The sequence below is a fragment of the Selaginella moellendorffii genome, unplaced genomic scaffold (genome assembly GCF_000143415.4).
Source record: "Selaginella moellendorffii unplaced genomic scaffold, v1.0 SELMOscaffold_19, whole genome shotgun sequence".
NCBI lineage: Eukaryota > Viridiplantae > Streptophyta > Lycopodiopsida > Selaginellales > Selaginellaceae > Selaginella > Selaginella moellendorffii.
Window position 1 is genome coordinate 413,993 of NW_003314280.1, and position 18,087 is coordinate 432,079.

The 18,087-nt window shown below is 42.8% G+C and overlaps 1 protein-coding gene across 1 annotated transcript; it reads right to left on the bottom strand.

The window, feature by feature from the left end:
• Positions 1 to 11,531: 11,531 nt before the first annotated feature.
• LOC9651044 lies at positions 11,532 to 13,556 on the bottom strand. The gene is made up of 5 exons (XM_024677431.1): positions 13,367 to 13,556; positions 12,805 to 13,309; positions 11,935 to 12,738; positions 11,719 to 11,888; positions 11,532 to 11,662 (listed from the first exon to the last, which is right to left on the bottom strand). Exons 1-5 carry the CDS (start codon positions 13,554 to 13,556, stop codon positions 11,613 to 11,615), a joined length of 1,719 nt encoding a protein of 572 aa, XP_024533199.1. The 3' UTR covers positions 11,532 to 11,612.
• Between the last annotated feature and the right edge of the window lie 4,531 nt (positions 13,557 to 18,087).

Consider the following 18,087-nt stretch of genomic DNA (forward strand, 5'->3'; position numbering starts at 1 on the left):
CCCAGAACTTAGTTTCTCTACCAGCTGAGAACAACATTCTCACCGCCCCGACCTCCTCGACACGTTCCACAAAAGAAAACATTCACTACCTTTGCCAATCACTTGAAGAACACGCAACCATACCTCCTCCAGCAAATACCATGAACAGCATTAACAAAAATTCCGCCCCTTCAACAAAATTCCAAGCAAAAAATTTCCCAACGGATAAATTAATTTCAGCGCCGTTCATCCACCATCAAACTGAAAAGCTCATGTCCAACCACCTCAAAGAATCTGGACAGACCACGTCACCCACATCCAATGAAGCAGATTCAGCCTCCAGCAACTTCAACTCCTAGGACCAAGAACACAGCGAACCCTAGCAAGAACCACCAGGATCACGGAGCAGGAGCAGCAGCAGCAGCCATGCCTCAGCCACAGAGTCAGGTACGCCATGATTATGACGAAATCAGGAAGGAATACAAAGATAAACTCCGCGACCCAAGCTATTGCACCCGCAAGTTGTTTGAAGCCCTCGATTAACGCATGCACTGCGAGCAAGCAAACCACTTCCCAACACCAGCCGACATCGTACAGCATCTTCTCAAGCAAGACTCCTTCATATACACCTGGGGAGCTATCAAGAAGGAGTTCTATGAGCCTTTAAACCACCGGCTGGATACTCAGCTCGAAGAGATGAAGCAGGTACGCACTGACCTCCAGGACATCAGGAAGATCATCAACAAGCAGCCATCAACCCCATCAGCAGCTCATGAATTCACCTACAAATTCAAATATGAAGAGCTCAACACCCGCTACCGGAAGCTCGAGGATGATCATACCGCCCTCCTGGCTGAGGTAGCCGACCTACAGGAAGATGGAACAGATCCACTAGATAGTGTCCCCAACCACGAGCTTACACTCCCACAGCAAAAATGTCGCCTCTATCGACTGGAGCAATAGCAACAACAAGCGATGGTGTCGCAAATGTGACTTCAGGTATCGAAAGTTACCTGTCGGCTAGTCCTTACAGACACTCTTACCTTACTGCCACGATGGCAGGAGGTTGGTATTGCTGGACCCGTTATCAGTTTCCCACTTGAGCTAGTTGAGAAACTGATCAATGACCATGCACTTAGATTGGATAAACATAAGGTAGGAACCCTATGTGTTTCTTGCTGAGCATACTGGGCCTGGTTTGAGAAACTTGAGTCATTGGCTTGCACTTGCTAGTATCAAGAACCCCCGCGATATTGAGATTGGTCCCTCAACATTGCTAGATGATAGCTTACCGTGTCTGCCAAACACCCTCGCTATCATGCCCTTTGTGTTAGTCTTAATTCGTCCCAGATGCTATTTATGGAAAGTGTCCAGATTTGCTCATTTGGCATATCTACGAAATGTAGAGATCGTCCTGAACACAATGGTGTTCATCTCGTGTCCAAATTCGCAATCTAGGGACATTCCATATTTAGTAAGTTTTGAGCTTGTCCCAGAGACTAACTCCTGATACTAAGGGAGGCTTGGGGTGAAAGCCCAAAGCGTGTGTTCCTCAAGAGGGGGGGGGGGGCTGTGGGGGGTTCCAAATGTATAGTAGGGATAGTGGGTAGGTCGGGCATGGCCGACCAACTTGAGGCATAGTCTAGCTCCCGCTTGCGTGCCTGTCCTTGTTCTGCGTCCGGCTTGGGTCTAAGCCCAAGTTCCATTCCATGCTAGCTGGTGGAGTACCTATATCCTCACGTTAGGCCACCGGTATGCTGAAATAGCACCAGACTCCATTTGGCTCCGTTTTGCGTGCTGGTCCTGGCATTGGGATGCTGGTTGCTCCAGGACTGTTCCAAGTCACTCCGGGCCCCTGTCCCTTCGCTCCTTGGGCTGTATGCTCGGGAGTTGCTCCGTGGTTCGGTTCCATCATTCCTTGGCTCTATGCTTGGGAGTTTGGCACCGTTCGTTCGTTCAGTGGCCCAAGGCCCTGAACCTCAGGTTCCTATGGACACGTGGCATGGACATGTGGCATGTGACACATGGCATCTGTCACGTGGCACAAAGAGGGTTTAGGTTCCGCTTCGTGGTGTTATCCTATGGTAAATCACCATAGGATAAAGGGTCAAAACCACGTGCGCTACATTTGGTATCAGAGAATGAGTCTCAGCGAGTACTATTCAGTGAGATTGGGCAACTAGTCTCGTTGCATACGCAGAGATGAAAACGATGATCCGAGTGGGTACATGTTTTGGTGCAAAGACTTCGCAATCGTTCCTTGGGTATGGATTTGGTTACCTTCTTGTTCCATATTATGTGAGCTTGCTCTTGGGCTCATAGGGTGGACTAAGTTGTTCCGGTTGCACGAGTTTGCGCTTGGGCTCGTGAGTGAGGCACATTAGCAACTCAAGGTTACACTTTGAGTTGGCAGGATTAATGTTAGCCTATCGGTGGTTCCATGAGTTGTTCCATGTACCATGGGTGAAAGTAAACTTTCCCTGGGTTTGCTGTGAGTGGCAAATAGGCTGGTCCGTAGCTGTTTAGCACGGAACTAGTGGATCTTTCCTAGGCATGATTATAAGTGGATCAATCAAGACTATAGGGATTAGTCTATTGGTTCAAGTAGTCATGGCCGTGCTCTTTTATAAACTTTTCTTCGATTGAACTGAAGGCAGTGCGAAAGCAAGCTTGAGGTTTGGTCAAAGATGAGACCGAAAAGAGAGTCATCGGGGACAAAGGATCAAATACGTAAATCATTTTCTCTTCTTGGAGAGATGATTTGCAATGAGGTGTTAACTTATTGCTTGTGTTCATATCATGCAATCAAGAGTCCCTATCTTGATGCATGTTGGAGATGGTGGTCTTACAATGGTGAGTTGTGGGATGGATAGAGGTGAAATGCTATACCATTTTGTTTAAGCTTGCTATTGGAAGACTTGGGTTGCAATGCTCAATTCTTTTCTGGGGAACCTTGCTATTGCTCCTTGTGTAGCTTGGTGTTGGATTAGTTTTGAGATTGGTCAGAAAGAGAGTGGCATGAGCTTGTCTGTGATGTGAACAAAAGTTAGTGGTGTCGGGTGTTGTAAATCTCTATCGGTGGGGTGTGGCATTTATGTTGCATTTTATCGAATCGAGTTGACACTTGATATTCACATAAACCTTTGAAGTAATGACATAGGCATTGGTCATAGTGTTGCTTGATTGATGATCAAGTCATTGTGATTTATATCATATCCATGTGATAATGAGCAATGTGTTTACGAAGTTGCTTGGTTAAATGATGATCAACCCCAAAGTGGTTGATGGAGAAGCTAGTCTACTTGCACAAAATAGCATTGTAGTAGCTTTGACTGGATTCTCAATGGTAGTCCATTATGCTAAGCTTAAGTTGGTACCTTTGTTTCCTTGAGTTTGCCCATTAGGTGTTGGAAAAGGGTTATAGCATTCATTTGCTATGGCTTGTTGGTTGATCTGTTAACATTTGGAGTAGATTGTTGGATGGAGAAGATGTGTAGTTGGGGCATTGACATCACTAGCACTTGTGTTAGTGAAGGTGGTATTGTTATTTCAAGTGATGAGGAATTTTCCTTGGACCTTGATTTTCCATGTCATTTTTCTTGTTAATGTTTTGGCTTCACATTGGATCTTGAAGGTGATTGAAGAAGAGTGTTAATGCAATGTGGATATCCGAAGATGTGGTCTTTGTGATCAAGCCTTGGGTGTTCACTTTGCACTTTGGGGATGTTGGTTATATGGGCAAAGATGTTCTATACTTAAGCATATTCTTGGATCATGAGAATTTGTGTTGAGGTGAACCTATGTGAAGTTGTTGGTAGGAGGAAGTTGATTGAGTCTTGAAAGTTTTCAATCCTGGACTGAGAGTCATTCTTTCTCTAGGATGGAAATTTTCCACAAATTTTCTTAGACTTCTCCAATGGCTGATCTATTGATCACTTTGCCGAAAACCATTCCGTTTTTGTAAGCCAATACAAACTAGTGAAGAGGTTGGAGTTGACTTCGGTTGGCTTAGATCTTAGTAGGTAGTTTGTATGATGCGGCCCGAAAGGGATGCTGACTTTTAGGGCTAAAGCAATTGGGTTGGATAGAGTCTGGAGTTGATGTAGAAAAGTGGCCGTTGCGCTTTTCTAAGAAAGGTGACATTTGTGCCTTTCTTTTGTAGCGTTGTGCTTGGTGGCAGTTTGCATCTTGCATTTCGTTAGACTCTATGAGAGTAGTGAGCTCTCACTGATCTTGACTTAGTCTTGGTAGCACTGTGCCTTGGCTGAAGATGGTGATGTCCAACTTGGTTGTTTAGGGTTAAGATGTTGGTACCTGTACTATAGCTTTGTCTATGAGGAGGTTGTGTACCGATATGAGTCCATCTCATGGTCTTCACTTTAGTTTTGACTGAGTGTTAATCACATAGCTAGCCTCTTCAAGGCATGCTCAGAGCTATTGACTAAATGATTAGTGAGCTTATTGCGGTTGAGTTGGATTCGAGTGGTCATTTAGTTTGTGCTTGTCTATGAACTTTTATCTCGTCCCTGGGGTATTGTGTTCATGTTGGATAAGTATGTAACTCGATGACATAAGTTAGTGTTCGGGTCTTGTGAAGGCAAGTTGAAGGGTGATTGTTAGTTGCTTTGCAACTAGTGATTACTAGTAGACTTTGTCAAAAGACTGTTGATACTTTCTTTGCTCGATAATGATTTAGCAGTGATGAGCTTGCTTTACCGGATGGTGTTGCGGAGGATCGTGTCGTTAGACTTGCATAGGTTTTCTATGTTAGTATATCGATTCTATCTCTGTCGATATCATTTGGTTACGTTTAGTCCGTGGTGTTGGATTTCATTGAGTCTTGGATGTGGTGATTCACTCTTTGATGAAATGTTATCTGTAACTGAGTATTGCTGAAGGATTGGTCTCGGATACTAAGTATAGTATCTTCGACTTTGGTTAGCTTGGTTGCTAGAAAGCTCCGAGTGGTGATTCACTCTTGCTTTCTTCTAGCTTTGTCCTGATGTTGATGGCATTGAAGTGATGCCTTGTCATTGATATTGTTGATATTGAGATCTGAGTGAAATGAGATATCCTTCCAAGGATTGATATTGAGTTTCATTAGTCTTGATGAATATAGTGTTGATGATTTGGCTATAGCTTTGTGTTGTTGGCATTCGTGCATTTGCTAGTTAGCAACTGTATTGACGTTCAAATGAACTGAGTGGCAAGTTGAGTTAGTTGTGTTCTCGATGAGTTTGTTTAGTAAGGGTTGAGCTTTAAGCTTGTCCTTGAAAAGTGATTCAGTCGTGGACTATGCTCACTCTACAAGCGAAAGAGTTAGTGATCAATATTGGAAAGTTTGAATCCTTATTGGGTTTGAATTGGAATATATTGATCATTGATGATTCCCCTTGTGCTTGTTACGATGTGAGCTACGTCTTGCTATAGATGGATTCATGGAGGATCGATTAGATGATCACTTGTTGAGTATAACTTCGTTATGCTTGGCTTTTGGATTGATGCAGACATGCTCTTCATTAGCTTTTGCATTATGAAGTTTAGCTTATGGATGTATTGAAGGGGATATTGTGGTTCTACCATGATTTCTTCTTTAGCATTGAAGTTAGTTCGTGCAAAACTTGTGATCATTATTACGCAAGACTTAGCTATAGGCTTCTTCGAACTTTTGGTTCCTTGAGTTTTCATGCTCATTGTTCCATTTGTTAAAAGTTGTTGGGGAACGCATTTTGGCTCATTAGCTTCGATGTTGAAGTTGGCTTTGCATCTAGCAATCATTAGTGATGATTGACTATCATCTAGGGTAGTTGATTGTCCTTATCACAAGTTTTGCTTGATTATTGTTGGTTTGGAATTATTTGCTATTCTTCGGGATGGTAGATTCTTTCTTCAACGATGATTATACATCACTACATTGATGGGCTAATTGACGATCTTTCATGATAGTTAGTTGTTCTCTTTGATGGCTTTTGGCTTTTCGCAATACCACATGTTCTTTGTGGTTTGCTCTAAATTGGTCTCTTGGGTTTGAGACGTCAGTAGGATGTTGCTGACACTTGCTTAGGCAACTTGAGTTCCTTGGTATTGTTGGCTGGGATCTATTCAGATTGGCTTTTGTGATAATTGGCAGGCATGAGTGTTTGTTGGTCTTACCACATTCATTCTCTTCTGTTGATTGTTGCTCGAGTTAGTTTTGATAGATTTGGATGTTATTTCCTTTGGATGATACATTCGCGAGCATTGTGCTTGTTAATCAATGATACTTTGTGTTCTTTGAGTTCTCTCTAGTAAGTTGTTGGCTTACTGTCTACTATCTTCAGTAGTTAAGTTTCATCATTGAGTTTCCTTGATGATATACTAGCTATTGAATTTTGTTGGATGGTCATTCCTATGTTTGCCAAATTATAATGATCTTGGTGGTTCCTATCTACAATACTACTGGTTTATCGGATGATAACTTGCTTAGAATACTTTTGTGTTTTACTCTAAGATATAATCACTAGTAATTAAGCTTCTCAGATATCATTGTCTCTGACTTTGATATTGTCCATCTATTGATCTTTGAGTTTGGGCCAGTATAGGCAGACTGGCTTTGGCACTTCGTGTGCATGTTGAAATCTCTAGTCATGGGATAGCTACTGTCGACTGGTCATATCACCCGCCTCTCTGTCGATGTTCCTTATTTTGTTGAAAGGGCATGACCGTGTAAACAACTCTAACTGCCTGTTTACAGTAGTCTATCTAAACCTTACCGACGGGTTTGGTTTCTTTGCTCAGGAGGGTTGGGGCCTCTAGCTTCTCTCTCTATGTCTCTGCAGGTAGGGCATATCACACTTTTGTAGCTGGGTGACACCCAGAGCAACAAGGGTGGCTGACTCCGTTAGTCATTTCCTTGTCGATGACGGCCGGAAGGTGTCTGTGCTGGTAGCCCATCCGCGTTAGACAAAGAGGTTACCCCTAACTCATTTAAGTTGGTGCATTTCTCATATAGTGTGAGTACCGTGAACTTTTTCGAGAGTTGTTTCCTTGGCAGTATTCTAGACTCGAGTATGCATCGACAAGGACGTCGATCTTCCTTAGGGGGGGAGAGTGTCGCGAATGTGACTTCAGGTATCGAAAGTTACCTGTCGGCTAGTCCTTATGGACACTCTTACCTTACTGCCACGATGGCAGGAGGTCGGTATTGCTAGACCCGTTATCAGTTTCCCACTTGAGCTAGTTGAGAAACTGGTCAATGACCATGCACTTAGATTGGATAAACATAAGGTAGGAACCCTATGTGTTTCTTGCTGAGCATACTTGACCTGGTTTGAGAAACTTGAGTCATTGACTTGCACTTGCTAGTATCAAGAACCCCCGCGATATTGAGATTGGTCCCTCAACATCGCTAGATGATAGCTTACCGTGTCTGCCAAACACCCTCGCTATCATGCCCTTTGTGTTAGTCTTAATTCGTCCCAGATGCTATTTATGGAAAGTGTCCAGATTTGCTCATTTGGCATATCTACGGAATGTAGAGATCGTCCTAAACACAATGGTGTTCGTCCCGTGTCCAAATTCGCAATCTAGGGACATTCCATATTTAGTAAGTTTTGAGCTTGTCCCAGAGACTAACTCCTGATACTAAGGGAGGCTTGGGGTGAAAGCCCAAAGCGTGTGTTCCTCAAGGGGGGGGGGGGGGGGGCTTGGGCCAAATGTATAGTAGGGATAGTGGGTAGGTCGGGCATGGCCGACCAACTTGAGGCATAGTCTAGCTCCCGCTTGCGTGCCTGTCCTTGTTCTGCGTCCGGCTTGGGTCTAAGCCCAAGTTCCATTCCATGCTAGCTGGTGGAGTACCTATATCCTCACGTTAGGCCACCGGTATGCTGAAATAGCGCCAAACTCCATTTGGCTCCGTTTTGCGTGCTGGTCCTGGCATTGGGATGCTGGTTGCTCCAGGACTGTTCCAAGTCACTTCGGGCCCCTGTCCCTTCGCTCCTTGGGCTGTATGCTCGGGAGTTGCTCCGTGGTTCGGTTCTATCACTCCTTGGCTCTATGCTTGGGAGTTTGGCACCGTTCGTTCGTTCAGTGGCCCAAGGCCCTGAACCTTAGGTTCCTATGGACACGTGGCATGGACATGTGGCATATGACACGTGGCACAAAGAGGGTTTAGGTTCCGCTTCGTGGTGTTATCCTATGGTAAATCACCATAGGATAAAGGGTCAAAACCACGTGCGCTACAGATGGAGACTGACTATGTTCGCATCAAGGATGGTGTCTAGTTCTGTCAGGGGAGCAGAGTGTATCAACCAAAAACCCAGGCTCAGGGGACTCCGACCGAGTTGCATCGGAGCCATAGATTAAATTATGCACAGCACATAGTATATGCTAGCAATTAGAACCGCTAGCCTTTCAAAGGGGGGGAATCTGAATTGTGGATCCCTATCTCCATTCCATCATTTTTCTTATCAATACACAACATTCTCTTACTCATGCTTCTTCTCAGCCCTTGGAGATTGGGCCCTTTTCTCTTTTGTTTTCTTATTAATAGTAGATTTTCAGCGAAGAGGAATTTTCACACCTCTTCAATAGCTAGTAGTGCCTTTAATATTTATTCCACGCTTTCTCCATATTTACCATAATTCTCCTATTCTAAGCAAACATATAAGACATCATCATATGACTGAAAAGTTGTGTAGGTTTTTCCATTAGCCAAAGATGTAACATGATATTATTTAATATATGCATGTAATATTCCTTCTCGTGTTATAAAAGGACAATTGAAGTCAATTATAATTTCCTATTCATTTGAGTTGGTAGTGTTTGATTTTATGAGGCCTTTTCCATGTCGACTATTACTTGATTTGCTGAGTGAAAATTAATGTTTTTGCTAATGCATCTACAACTGCTATTAAATACTTCCTCCTCAATTAAATGGTGTTCTAGCATTTCTGTCTAGAGCAAATTCTTTCAGATAATAATTTTACATTTATGGCTGAGGCATTTCACATTTTAACATCTCAAAGAGTGTCTTCCATCCAACTCCAATATCAAAGACATAGTGATTGAATGGTTTTGTGTGTCAAAATAATAACAAACTAAGACATTATTTTCTCTCAAAATATATAAACCTCTACAGCAACAACTAGACTTTATCTGTATGCAAGTGAGGCAATAGCTTTAGCTCTAGCCTTACAACATGTCTAAGAGTAGCTATTGTTCTGAAGACAGCTTAATCTAACCTACAAGAGTATGAAATACCTCTTTACAACTATAGCCTCATGATCAAGTAGCTCATGGCTTATATATCAAGTGGAGTAGTGCAGTCCAAAGAACAAGAGAATCCCAATGCATCAAAATCGATAAAGTGTGCTATATTCATTGGAGTTTCTTGCTCTGTTTGTTTAGTAGTACAAAAATCTATATACGTAGCATGAGCTAAATTCTGTCTCATGCATAGATGACCTCCTCCACACCAAATTATTCCCTTTGGTAACCTCTTGTTCATGGGAAAGGAACTTACTAATCCATCTTGCAAGGAATGACTTCTTTGCTATCACCAGGACTTTTTTTAATTTTTGGTTCGGGTGAAGCCAGAACCTTAGGTAAGGAACTATAAGAATCTAAGAATCATTAAAATTTTACTTTTTCTGTGTTTGTGTCCGTCAGTGTATGTTTCTGTCTCTGTATATGTTTGGTTTGGTGTTTTTTTTTTTTTCTTTTTTTTTCTGGTTGGCTGTGGTTGGAGTTTTGCTTTGTGGAACAGGAAAAAAGAATAAAAAGAATGCTGAAGGAAATCATGTTCTTAGAATTCCGTGGCAGAGTCTGTGAGTCACGCTGCCACACTTCCCATAAAAATAAAGTAAGCCGTTTGCGACCATGTTCTAATCCGAGCTTGCAACTGCCGTCCGGCTCGTAGTGCAGCTAAAGTCGCAAGGCCTTGAGCACACTGACATATGTACAACAGTCCATAAATGAAGTCCACTGCTCCCCATTTGGCACTAAGCAGCATCTGTGTTTCTAGGATAATATTGTCAGATCTGACAACATTATCAGCTTGAAAATGCTCAAGGTACACTACTTGGTCTTTTAGACTAGGAAGTTGGCTCAAGGATACAAAACCTAGTCTAACAAAATCACTCAGTAGTCTTTGCAGGCTCTTTCAGCCATCCACTGCATTCAAGTGGTCGCAAGGACTTAAAGTCAAGTCGTCCTTGGAGAAACAACAGATAAGGCAGTTCCTTCTCCTCATTCCCGGCTGCAAATTTGTGCTTTCAGATAAACAACGGATGTTGCTAACATACCCGAAACAAATTCTTGGGCAAAAATCGAAATACAACACCTTGTTAGAGAGCTGTAATCCAGGGGCACCTCAAACTGGTGATCATGAAGCTGAAGCTAGGGCACTCGATACTCCACTGTTGAACTGTTCATCAAACAGAATTAAGCAGGAACAAAAGAGAATCAGTTTACTTGTCAAATGGCTGTCATGCACAATGTAGGAGCTCCAGGTGAGGTTGCTGCTCATGAATAGAATTCAGTTAGTACAGGACGAAACAAAAGCCGCACAGAATCAAAATCTCTCACAACTGCGAAATTTTATACATTTAGTTCATAAGTCTCTGTGTGTTTATGTTTTTATAACTTATGTTTGTGAATGTTTTGGTTCTGTTGCTGTTTTAATTTATTTTGTTTGAATTGCCCGAACCTAGGCTTAGTTTTTCTTTTTTGATTTATATTTTTTATTGGTGCTCCCGGATAGAAAAGGGCCTGCGCGTCTGGAGTCTTTGGACTTTAGCTACTTCACCCAAACTCACCCAATAGAATCCACAATCGGAACCTATCTATTCCGATGTGTATGTGTGTCTGCACAAGCTGTCGAGACGGTGGCGCAAAAATGACACCTGGAAAACCCGAGACCTTCGTTTGGAGCCGAGGCTGGCGAGCATGCCAATTGCAAGTTGCTGATTTCCAAGTTGTAGCTGTTGCTGGACCATGAGGAAACTCCCCTGAAAAATCCAGAGGTTTCTCGCTCTCCATATTACCCAGCATACTAACGCCACAACCGTGAGTCTGGCTATGAGCGGCACTTGCTGCATCTGAAAGTCCCCTGCCAAAAGTTGGACTGATGGAGGCATGTCCCACAGAGCCGGGATGGCATGCCGCACTTCTTGTGCTCTCGATAGTCGATGAAAAGATGTTGAATTGTTTCGTCAGCCGTCCCGCAGAAAATAGAATCCATGGTATCCGCAATGCCTGCTTTCTGTCGTCACTCCGTCAGCGGGAGTCCATTAATGAGCAGTTGCCAGTAGAACCAGCGGATTTTAAAGGGCACAGGAAGCTGACCATGATTTTCAATCTCAAGCACCTGTTTCAACTTTCAAGCCTTCCACATTCACTTGCTCACTTGCCTTTGGTTGCTTGGTGAGACAGCTCGAGTGCCATCTTCCGAGCAGCTTCAAACAGCGAATATTGGCCTTCAGATGTGGAAACTATGTACGGTTTTGTGGAAACCTATGTACGGTTCCTGCTCCTGAAGCCATATAGTAAAAGCCGTACATACGTACGGTTCTCATTACACAATAGATGAAGCTCCTCAGATCTATCTTAATTATAAACTCCCGGGTTAACTACGCAGATGAGACGACTCAGCTTCAGAAGTCTTCTTCAGTATCCGATACCGATGCTCCAGATGCCAGCGCCGCTTCAGAAAAAAGAACATTAAATCAAACACTTAAATGGCGAGTCTGAGAAACTTACCAAGCTTCTTTGGCACAAAACTCCGATCATTGTGCCAGTCGTACTTCCTCTTGTGCTTCCGCTCCAGCTGCGATTCCAGAAGTTCGTTGTCGTGCACTTGCATCAGCAGCTGGTTATCGCTTGCCCCAGCTGGCCACTCCACATCGGTGTGGTTCATGAAGAAAGGATACCTGCACGGAAACGGTTAGAAGGCCACTTCCACAACGACGGACATACCGGTCGCATCCTTCGATTCCAGCTCTTTCGAAGTCAACAGCCAGGACGTGCGTCAGGCCTTCATCGACAAGCAGGTTGTCAAGCCTGAGGTCGCCGTGCACGCCACGAAGGGTGGATGCTTGGGCATCCTTCAAGCATTTGCGAGCCAGACTACTGATCTTGTTCCACTTGGCAGAAGAAACGGGAAAGACGTTAGTTTTCCTTTGAAGGTCGGTGTAGCCTTCCATGTACTCCATGAGCACCATGAGCCAGTCCCCGCTCAGACGCATGGTATTGAACAGCTTCGGAGTACAGCCACGAGAGAACCAGTCGGCGTGAACTTGACTCCCGTACCGCTGGCAGAACTTGGCCAGGATCTTGGTAACACCGCTGCGTTTGATCTGCTCAAAAGGCGTCGGCAGCACATCTCGGCTATGCTGCAGATCCAGCACGTAAAGCTTTCCAAAACTCAGCACCATGACACCGCCACCTGTGGAATAAAACTCCTGCAATGGATACGGAAGGTCGACCGCTGCCAAGTCCAGCTCTGCCGCCGGGCGCCTCATCACTGCTGCTCGAAGTGACACGAGCTTCAAGAGCGATTTGCGCAAAGCGACCACCATCCGGCAAAGAGCATCCATCTCCTTATGGTTTGTCCTCCGCACCAAGAGGCCCATCTTCAGCGGCTCGACCAGAGGACAGGAAGCAAATGCTGCGCCCGAGACTTTCAACAGTGCACCCGTAATCTCCAGCAGGAACACCGGGTACCGCTCACAGCGCACCATAACCTCATCGCGGTTGTCGCTTAAATCTCTCACGTAGTACCTGACCACGAACACGGAGAAAATATCAGAAAAGAGCAAAGGAAATACATGGAGTGTTAGTACGTACGCGCCTGCTTCCAGGTAGGCATTTCCCGAAAAGCCTTCTTCATTCTTGACCTGGCATATAGCTAGCAGCTGCCGCTGATACAGGATCGCGATGTCCTTCTTGCCGACCTCGTCAACCAAAAATTCCAACGGAAGATAGGCTCGCAGCAAAGCGAACAGCATCTTACACCTTTTCGCCTCATCAACGTAGGCCATGGAAGACTTCAAACACAGCTCGTTGACAAAGGCAGAATCTTTGGCCGTGGGCGTCAGTTCGAGGCTGTCACACAAGTCCAGAAAGTAGGCAAAGACCGGAGAGACGAGCGCTATCGGCAGACCACGAGCGGTGTCTGGACGGTAGTTTAACAGTGCAGGTGGCTTGGTGTCCGACATCTGCTCCTGAATGGTGAAGGTGATCATTTGGTTTGCCATATCAGAGGGGCAGCGGCTCATCACCCGATCGTACGCCTCGGACCCAAGGTAGGCAACCCGCGATCCTCGGAGTGTAAAGGCCGCCTCTTTCCTTCCTGCCAGACACAAGCCGGCATGAAAACATCAGAAAACTACCGAGGGAGAGAGCGTGCCTTCGAGTAGGAGCATCTTTGCCATTCCAGCTGGGACATTCAGGTCCCTGAGCTCAGCGAGAGTGAAATCCTTGATGTCGTCGAGCCGGTAGATGCATTCATCCTCAAGAGCTTCCACGACCTTCGTGACCTTCTCCTCATCGAAGTGTCGCACCAACACATTCCAGATTTCGTTACCGCTGCTTCCCATTGCCCCCAATCCCATAAACCCTACACCCTAAACCCCATTTATAAAACCCTAGGGGTTAGTTGTATAATTTCGAGCAGCGTGCAATTCAGGGAGACGTTTTGGTGCCTTCGTGAATCTCAAACATGCATACTGATTGATCGATCCATTGATGCTGTTGAGAGAGAGGGAGAGAGAGAGAGAGTCTCTGCAGAACTTTCTTAGCTTTGTTGATCTGTATATAATTAATTCCTTACTAAGAAGATGTTTAAAAAATTATACATATAATATATTTTAAATGTATATAGTATACATAATATTTCTTAAGAATACATTAGTAAAAGCACAATGGGAATTGCCCCACGCCATTTAATGAGGGTATAGCATATTCAAGGCACGGAGAATAGTCTAGTCTAGATCATCACTACCTTACCCTTGTAAAATCATATCCAAAAAGCCTTAAAGCTCTTCCTGGTGATCATGATGTAGAAACTTTGAATAATAGAAGATTTAAAAATTAATTTGCTCTTGCTCCTAAAAGCAATTACTATTTGTTGATTTTAAAAATATGTTACAATTCAAGTATCCACAAGTCTTATATAATGTTATAAGGGAAATTTCCCCAAACACTGACCCTATAGTACATGGTCACTCACTTGAGGGATGCTTATTTGAAATAATTGCAGTAATTTTGGAAAATGACACAAATGACTGAGCTTTAATCCTTACCCAGCACCAAATCTGCATCAGTATCTCGAGCCGCAATAACTGTATTCTGCAATTAAAGCAGTCTAAAATAAAGTAATTGATGATTGTATATTATTAAATATGCATTTTGCTACGATACATTTGATCACACTTCACATATAAAAATATCATAGTAGCTACAGTTTGTTCTTGTTAGTTCCAATATACACATTTTGGCATGTTGTTGTTGCCCAATAGTCAAAGCCTGTATTGAATAAGCCTTTATTGCAGCAATCAATGTTGATAGATTTAAACCTCATCAATTTGATTGAGTAGTTTTATAACTGCTAAATCATCTCGGTTCTTTAAATATCCATGCATCAAAGCACACCATGTAATAACATGTTTTGAAAGCCATTTTCTTCAGCATTAAGCATGCTTTCGCTTTTGCTATACATATCAATTAAACTGATAGCCACAAGTATATCAGAAGCAGCTATAGCTTGCTTATGAATTGCTATTCCTTGCTGGAAACATTCTAATTTTTCAGATTCTGTATTTTCACAAGCATAAGAGCTACATGCTTTTAGAGCTGCAATACATGTTATTCTACTTGGCTTACAAGGCCAGGGCAGCCAAAGTATTCCCATTCTCCATACACCCACATGTCCCATGGAGCGAGCACTAAGTGCCTGCAACATTGAGAAGAATGATACAAGAATGGTCTAAAATTGGTCCCCTTTGTCACCATCCAGGTTAGTTTGTGTGCTACCAATATATCTTGCCCAGTTTGCTGAGGATTTCAACAATACCATCAGTGAGGAAACACCATGAACTGGAACATCTAATGTACATTTCTTTACACCATGAATGTTTTTGCAGCCATTACACCTACATCCGACCAGCCTAAAACCAATATGTCAAATCCTCCCCCAACTTCGCCATCCCCACCAACGCTAACCCGCACAGGAGTTGCACCTTGTGACAGTCCGGAACTCTAAGTCCTGCTTCTGACGCCATAACTGTATTGCAGCGTCTCCACTCGGAGTTCGCAGCTTCTGTCGGATTTGAAGCGTCCGGACAATTGGCTGATGTTCTGGCCCCGTCTGCATCAGGTGTGGTGCTACCGGTTGATGGCATGGAGTCTCCAGTGTTTGTTTGTCTGGCCGCGATCTACAGGTTGGGGCTCTGTTTCAGGTCCGAGGGAGCTAATTCGACGATGGCACCATTTTTCAGAGATCTCCGCCGTTCAAGGCATCAACTCATCAAGAGGCTGATCTCACATTCAGGGCGAGTGGATGGAGACTGATGTTAATTCGTTTCTGTTGAAGAGCTCAGGATGAGAAAAACAAAATCAAGCTGAATTCTGCTTACTGTTATTCCCATTCCAGTGTGGCAGGAGGCTTGGAGGTAATATCATACACCATCTGTTTACTCCTCTAACGGTGTTGCAGATCTTGGAAACCACGTCCTTCAAGAATTTGTGGTTGAACTCGTAGCTGCGAACACCAAATATGATCTTAAGTATAATTCCAATGGAGTTGGAAGGCTTAAAAATCACCAGTCGGCAGTCATCCCATTTTCGCTGGTGATGGCTCTCAATACAATAGGATGAGCATGCGTCCTCCTGTCTCCTTGAACACCCACCGATCTGATACAGCAAAGGCTCGCCAAATCTCGTCGTAAAGACCCTCTTCTTTGATGCAGTTGATAAATATCTCATCCGCCTGCAACAGACATCATTAGAAGATAAATAACGAGCAGTGCACCAAAATGCTCCAATGCTCACCAGCTGCAACGTCTCCAGTGCATTCCCAGTGCAAAGCCAAGTGGGGCTTGCTGCCCCAGGATCCAACGTTCAAATGCAAAGTTCATCTACTCCAAACCAACGAAAAGTTGTAGGCAAGGGAGGAAGAACTCCACACTTACGAAAGGCTACATGTTAGACTTTCAAACTGGAACCCTCCTTGGGTAAATGAACTTCTTTGCAAAGGCGCAGGAACTGAAACTAATCCCAGCTACTACTACCAGACAAGGTTGCATTCCAAGTGAACCACCCTCGCTGCATATCTCTCGAGCTTGTGAATGCCACTTGGATGCCTCATTTGCAGCAAATACTTCCAGGAGAGAGGACCAAACACCCATGTCTACATGCACAGCCTTTGCCTGTCTAGATTGGTTTGTATAAGGTATTGTCAAATGTTACAAATGAGGTTAGTTTCCAGTTGTGAATTTTCAACATTTGGATTAGAATAATTATTTGCTGTGTGTATGTCATAGGGGTGTGAGTTTTATTACTACTTCACTGTATAAATTCTTATATGGTCATGATCTAATATTGTTAATAGAGTTGAATTTACTTTCACAATTGCCATGAGTTACTAATGTTAAGTTTTAGAATTAATATTTAATGAGCATTCTTTCACTAGTCCAAACAAAGTTTGCTCAACATTTAGGCCATATATAAATGGGATAAAAATGGCATTACAACTCCCATCATCATCCATCAGTACAAAATGGATGACTAAATGTTAATCTATTTTCCCAATATTATGGTATATGATTTGTTTAAAGGGCTCTTTAGTAGAAGGGATCATATTAGATGTTACAGTGGATTGCAAGTTTATGAGGTTTGGCATAACATTTAATATGCCAATCCTCTAAACATTGTGCATGTGCAATGGCTAAAACACTTTGTATAAAGAGATTAAGAACAATTAACACCACCTGAAAGGATGGAAAATAGTTAAGGTTCTCTGATGGACGGCCAAGATCTAAAAAAACATTAGGAGGAAGCATTAATGGATCTTAGAGAAGGGGATGATGTGAGATTTAATGTATGGCTACCATGCTGTATATTAATATAAGCATAGTGGGATTTTGATAACTGTTAAATTAGTTTTAATTTGGACCACTCGCTCCTATATAGAAGATAGATTTTTGGGCTAATTAATATGCACATTTTTGTATTCCTTTTTCATATTCCATGCATTCACATGTTTAGCATATTTAGTCATAAACCAAGATATATATTAATATAAAATTTCTATTATTACTAAGCAAGTGAGATTAGGGCATATTATCATAATAAAAAATCTGATGGTAGTCCAAGCATGTGTCCATAGTCTGGAAAAATTTTACTATTGTCATGTTGTTGTTATTGTTGTTGATGCTGCTTAAAGCAGATTCCACCCACTTTTGTGGCAAGGTATTTCTTTTTTAAGTTCTAGCTAATGTTCACAAGCAAATGTTGGGCAGTATACCTGGTCTAGAAAGTGATTTCCTTAACTCCCAGCTCCTGCTTAGATAATTCCTATTGGACAACATCTACAAGCACACTACTCTAAATTGTAATAAAATTCCTGGATTAACTCTAGCTCCAACAATAATTCCAACTCCATCAGCTCCAACATTAGTACTTCCATCTGCTTGAACTCCACCCCTAATTCTAGCACTAGCAAGGCTCCAAGATCAACTCCCAAACTAAACTATTGAAGTGATCTTGCATGAGAAAAACAAAATATTATCATTGCAAGCAAAGTGTATACTATTGTTAAACTTTTTATAGTGGTTTTTGTTATTTAGTTTGCTTAAGAAAATACTGGGGTGGTAGTGAATATATCTAGAATATATTTGATTATTCTAGGATATTTTACCATTTAATATTCTTTTATATTTATAATATATAAAAGTTTTTATAATTTCCTAGTATATTCTAGTTTATTTTACCATCTTAAATTTCCAATTGATCAATTGGATTAATATATTACTAAATTGCAGTAGCAATTGCCAATGAAGATTGCCAATGCACTGCCCTTCTAACAGCACAAAGGTTTCCATTTTCTTACCACCAATCTTCCTCGTTCTC